At 36.1% G+C, this 6,292-nt stretch overlaps 1 protein-coding gene across 1 annotated transcript in view; it reads left to right on the top strand.

Annotated features, from left to right (window-relative positions):
• The window catches only part of UTP20 (UTP20 small subunit processome component), a 91,404-nt gene extending 89,016 nt beyond the window's left edge, over positions 1-2,388 (top strand). The window contains exons 60-62 of the mRNA XM_081309298.1: positions 123-249; positions 1,648-1,793; positions 2,052-2,388. Coding sequence (XP_081165424.1) covers positions 123-249; positions 1,648-1,793; positions 2,052-2,207 — 429 coding nt within the window. The 3' untranslated portion in view covers positions 2,208-2,388. The remainder of the gene's footprint in view (positions 1-122; positions 250-1,647; positions 1,794-2,051) is intronic.
• The last annotated feature ends 3,904 nt before the right edge of the window (positions 2,389-6,292 follow it).

The raw sequence follows: 6,292 nt of genomic DNA on the forward strand, positions 1-6,292 counted from the left end.
AATCCAAAATTATAGCAATAACATTCACCCCAAAGTACACTGAACACTTTTCTAAATTTATTTCTGTGTATTTGTGTGGCTGTGTTAAAGAGAAATGTTTAAAAAACAATCTTCACTTTCAGAGAACATGCATCTTTAAGTTCCTTGGTGCCGTAGCAATGGACCTTGGGGTAGACAAGGTAAAGCCCTATCTGCCAATGATCATAGCTCCCTTGTTTCGAGAACTGAACAGCACCTATTCAGAGCAAGGTAACACTGCCACTTCTGTTCTGAATATTTCATGCTCAGACACCTAACTTCTCCTAGAGGCCCCTCTTCTTCCTTTTTTGTACTCTTTCCCTTTCAGAATTTAAGACAGAATACTTGTGAGACGATTAATAGCAAGTAAATAAGCACATCTGTTATTGTATTTGATGGCCGTCTCCTATGCTTTCTCACGTCTAAGCATGAGTGTTTCTCAGTAAAAGCTTTATGTTTTACTTCAAAGCATAGGTTAAACAGTCAAAGAAAACTATAGTTTTGAGATGGTTCTGAACTCATAACACTGTGAACAATAGTAAATAAAGATGTTATTACATTCTTACAAATTATGAGGCAAAAATATATACCATTCTTGTCTGAAATAGTTTTTAAATATAACTTTAAGGGGCTGGGGATGTGGCTCAAGGGTTAGCGCGCTCGCCTGGCATGTGTGCGGCCCGGGTTCGATCCTCAGCACCACATACCAACAAAGATGTTGTGTCCGTCGAGAACTAAAAAATAAATATTAAAAAAAAAAAAAAAATATATATATATATATATATATATAAAACTTTAACATTTGCCATTTTTCTTCTTTTTCCTTGCCTGGTACATTTGTTCTATTCCCTTAACAGATCCCTATTGTTAATAATAGGAAAAGAGGGAATTGTGTGTTGGGAAAGGGCGGTAAAGTGGATGCTAAAAGCTTAAAAATTAATATAGTAAATATGAAAACAAGGTTTTTTAGCCTTGAAACCTTGATAGAAAGTTTTCCTTGCTCTAATTTTGAGGAAAGGAGCAATTAAACCAAAGACTTTGGTTTAAGCAGCCATCATGTACTGAGCACCTAATATACGCCAGGCAATGGGGCTTCAACAGTGCAAAGGGACTGATGTTTGCAATCTAACACACAAGTCCTGAGTTTTCCTGAAATTAATATGAAATGTTTGGGTTATTTGTATTTGGAGGATAGGGAACAGAAAGAATAGGACAGCACAGCCTTCTGTCTCTAATCCCCCAAAAAAGGTTATCATGGGCAGAGCTTAGCTTCTGTGACCCATGGATTAGAGAAGCAATCTTAACCTCTCCCTGCATCTGCACAAAGCTGAACAGGTTCGAAAAAATAATCCAAAATATTGTCAGGTTCTCAAATTCATTGTCTTCAGAACCTGCTGGGAAGTGGGCCTAATTTCTTATTGCCTCTGGATGAGATAGTGGATGGGAGGGCTTTGTTTCCATCTTGGAAACGTGCAGGGGCCATTAATGGTATGAACTGCTGTTAATGCCACAGCAATTAACAGTAATAATGCCACACATTTAAATACTGTACTTTGTTGATTTTGCTGATGTTCAGCTGTGTCATTTTCCATATGACCATCTTTAACCATATTCTCTGTGTTCGAGTAGATCCTTTACTGAAGAATCTATCTCAAGAAATAATAGAATTACTCAAAAAGATGGTTGGGCTCGAGAGCTTCTCATTAGCCTTTGCCTCTATACAGAAACAGGCTAATGAGAAAAGGGCACTCCGGAAAAAGAGGAAGGCTCTGGAGGTGAGTTTGCTGCTTGAGAAAATGGCTTGTTTGCTGGGCTTAAGCTTTTTTAACCAGAGGTATGTACACACTTGTGTCACACTTACCCAGAAGATGACTGAAGATTTGAGGGGTAGAAACTTGATAGCAAGAGTTCCATATTTTCATTAATAAGCATGTATTACATTCACGATGTTTAAAGGTGAACATAGTGGCATGTTTGGGGGACTGGTTTAACAAGTACTTTAAAAGTAATAAAATTTCTGTTCTCTTTTCAAGTTTGTAACCAATCCTGATATTGCTGCCAAGAAAAAGCTGAAGAAACATAAAAATAAAAGTGAAGCAAAGAAGAGAAAGATAGAATTCCTGCGTCCAGGCTATAAAGCCAAGAGGCAAAAAAGCCACAGCCTGAAAGATTTAGCAATAGTGGAGTGAAGGCTCCATGTCCTGATACTGGAGCATAATTCATAGTCTCAGTTCACCTCAACACATGAACTTTCTGGTATATTTTGCTGGGCTGAAATCACAACAGATTTTATTACTTAAGTTAAACTTTGACACAGAATGTGTAAATACATAGTTTAATGGTCATTTTTAATTAAAATGTTTAAACTGTTACTGTTATCTTCATTGTCTAAAAGCATGTGATACTACATAGAGTTTAAAAGGTTTTTTTTTTTAATAAAAAGTTTAAATAGCAAGAAAAAAATGTAGCAGGAATAAATGAAACAAAATATTTATGGAGAATATATAAAGCTTTATCAAAAGGCATTAAGAAAGATCTGCACAAGTAGAGAAATATAGCCATGTTCATGGATAGGAAGATCTATTATAAGATGCTAGTTTTTCCCAAGTCAGTCCCACTGATTAAATGCACACTGGATCAAAAACCCAAGAGTTCTTCATGTTAATCTAATTAATCTGATTCTAAAATTTATTTGAAAGTCAAGATAGCCATGATGGTCTTAGAAAAGGATGATAAAGGTCTTAACCAAAAGAAACCAAAAAGACACGAAGTGCCATCTATAGAAGAAATGTATGGTAAGACTTATTACTTCATTAAAAATTAAGAAAATGAAAAAAACACAAGGTAGAATATGGCAGATACCATATTCTACTGCCAAAGGATTAGTAGTGTCCACACTAGACAATGATACCTATCAAAGATAATCCTTTGGCAATTAGTTGATATGACTGTATCAGTTATTCAATATTTAAATATATGTTGGTTAATAGTTTGCCTTGAGACGCCCAAGTACCACCCCTTGTTAATATGTGTCCCTAGAATCCTTATCTCCACACCAGAAGTTCAAGGATTAATATCAGGACTTGTGGAGGGAGGGTGTCTTTTTTTTTTTAAACTAGGGAACTAGGGATTGAATTCAAGGGTGCTCTACCACTGAGCTACCCCAGCCCTTGTTATTTTTTAAGACCCGTTCTCACTGTAATTGCTGAGGCTGGCCACAAACCTACAATACTCCTGCCTCAGACTGAGTTGGTGGGATTATAGGCATGTACCACCACACCTAGCCAGAAAATGCACTAGAATGACATTCTATTTTTTAATTCTTCAGACAAGGCTGACAACACCAAGTGACAAGGACAGTGGAGCATCTGGAATTCATAAGCCATTTTGGAAAATAATTTAGCACTATTTTACAAACCTGAAGAGTACACTCCCAATCTAGCAGCAGCAGTTCAACACCTAAGACAGACTTAGAGCCATGGATCTGAAGAAGATATGACCAAGAAACAATCAACTGTACCTCCACAAGAGAATGGATAAATAAAATAGTAGCATATTCATGTAAGGAAATTTCAAAAAACTAAAAACCAGTTAGTTTTATCAGTACAGATGAATTTTAGAAAGTGTTCAATTGGGGGTAAGCATAGAAAAATAGAGTTGAATATCTGTAATAAACTCAGGAAAACTTGCAGGTCTGGACAATATATATATGTGTGTGTGTGTGTTTGTGTATAGAAAAAATGGGAATGATTTCAAAAATTTCAGCATAGGGTACTTATGAGAAAACACAGGATTTGAAGCACATGATGTATGGTGGCAGGGGGCTTAAAATGTTCTGTCTTATATTTGGTGTTAGGTTAAGTTTTCATATATTTCATTACAAACCTGAAGATGAGTACACTTGCAACTACATTATTTTATTATTAATAATTATAAAAATATTAAATTTTATAATAAAAATATTTCAATATGTGGCCAAAACTACTAAATTAATAACAAAGAAAAGAATTAAGTGGTTTCTTTGAAACCTAGTAATTGTTTTAAGGTTTAATGTTTACAACTAAAAAGCCAGCCACACTTAGAGGAAGCCAAACTAATTGTTGTTGAACCACATGGCATCTTTTGCCTTGCTATACATTTGATATGAAAACAAATTCTTTAGTGCCCCATGTATCTAAAGACAAAGGGAAAGAAGAATTTATCCTATGTGCCAGGCACTTGGCATATATTTTAATTCTCAGAGTACCCCTGAGGGATTCCTAAAATCAAACATGACAGGTGGTAGAAACATGATTACAACTTCAAGTCCAGCGCTTTGTACTTTATAATTATGGAATTATAATACAATATGTGACCTAAGAATCAACTGTTTGAACACTCATCTATGTTTTGGTGAAGTTTGTGTTTCAAACAGGTGTTCTCACTTTCTAAAGGGTTTGCAATGTTTCAAAATGATAAGCACTGGACATCTTGGAAGTCAGATCTAATTAATTATTTCTATTTGACTTAAAGTCCTTGTATTTGCTTTCATAAAAATTTTAAAACTCAAAAATCAAAATACTAGCTGGGTGTGGTGGTGCATGCCTATAATCCCAGCAGTTTAGGAGGCTGAGGCAGGAGGATCGCAAGTTTAAAGCCAGCCTCAGTAACTTAGGCCCCAAGCAACTCAGTGAAACCATCTGTAAATAAAAAATTTTAAAAAGGGCTGGGGATGTGGCTCAGTTGTTAATTATCCCTGTGTTCAGTCTTCGGCATTGAATTAAATAAAAATAATAAACATCAAAAAGAACACATGTATCACAGATATTGAACGCATCTTTTTTAAATAAATATTTATTGAGTGCTACTATATGCCAGGTGCACCACACTAGATGCAAGGAATACTAACAGTAAATTAGATATGGCCCCTGCTCTCACAGAACTTATATTTCCAGTTTAAAGTGCATGTCAGGTATTCAAGATAACAGAAGTAATTCCACTACTTGATTTCTCATTTCTTTAGTGAGATCACAACACAGCACAACTACCAACCAGAAATATAAAATATAATGGTAGAGATGAAGGAACTTTTGGTATCTTCTGTCCAAGTCTCATTTTACAAAAACAAAACTAGAGCTTCTGTTCTGATTTCAAGTGTGATGCTTTTGCCATGACCAGGCATCTCACAAAAAAACAGTATTTGGATTTATTTTGGAAATATCAATATTTGAACCCTAGTAGCATTATCTATGCAGTTATTCCATGTTAGACAAGGATCTCATCCTATTCTTTATTATAAACCAGAAGAATCAGAATCATCCAGGTACTGGGACAATACTCATGCCTCAGAATTCAATTTGGCAGGCCCTTATTCCCCTCTCCTATTATTTTTCACACTGTTCCTGAACTGCTGGGGAGTACTTAGGCCCTTGAATATAAGCCTAGCACCTCAGGTTTATAAGTAAACTAGCATTTCATAGTCATGTGCCATTGACCAGAGAACCCAAGTCTGAACTGCAGAAGTGCAATTCTCCTAGATTTGTATCCCACCATTTCAACTATGGTTAGATTCTGATGGGCCATAAAGTGCCAGGTATCATACTGGATAGGAGGGATATATGAAAAAGACAAGTCTTGTCCATCAAAGTGAGTTAATAGTTACATTAGAAACACTTGTGCCTGGAGGAAAATAGTCTCCAAAAAGGAATTCAAAAGAGACCAGAGGAAGGAAAAAAATAGAATCCTGCAGGTGAAAAAAGAAAGCTGAATTCATTTGCGGTGAGAGAATGCCTATAAATTTTGAGGGAAAGAAACCAGAGGAAAGAGGATGAGAACCATGAAATGAACCACTAGTATTTTTGAGACTTGGGGACACAATAGCATATAGTTTTTGTTTTGGCAGTTCTGGAGATAAAACCCAGGGCTTTGTGCATGCTACACAGTACTCTACCCCTGGGCTATGTCCCCCAGTCCTTTTATTTGAGACAGGATCTTGATAAGTTGACCAGGCTAGCCTCAAACTTGACATCCTCTTAACTCAACCTCCTGAGTAGCTGGAATTACAGGCATGTGCCACTGCACCCAGCTTAAGCTCTTTACACCAGCACTAATTTTTAAAATGCTGGTTGTCTAACTTGAGTGAAAAAAACTGCTCGATTTTAATAATTGCTATGAAAGAGCTATATCTACCACTGTTCACACTAGTTTATCCTGTCATGGACTGAGTAGTTTGAAAAGTTGCTTTGAACAGGCTTTTTAAAACACCCACAGCTTAGCAGTAAACCTAATTTGTAAA

This window comes from Spermophilus citellus (assembly GCF_964194105.1).
Source record: "Spermophilus citellus genome assembly, chromosome: 10".
NCBI classification, from domain to species: Eukaryota; Metazoa; Chordata; class Mammalia; order Rodentia; family Sciuridae; genus Spermophilus; species Spermophilus citellus.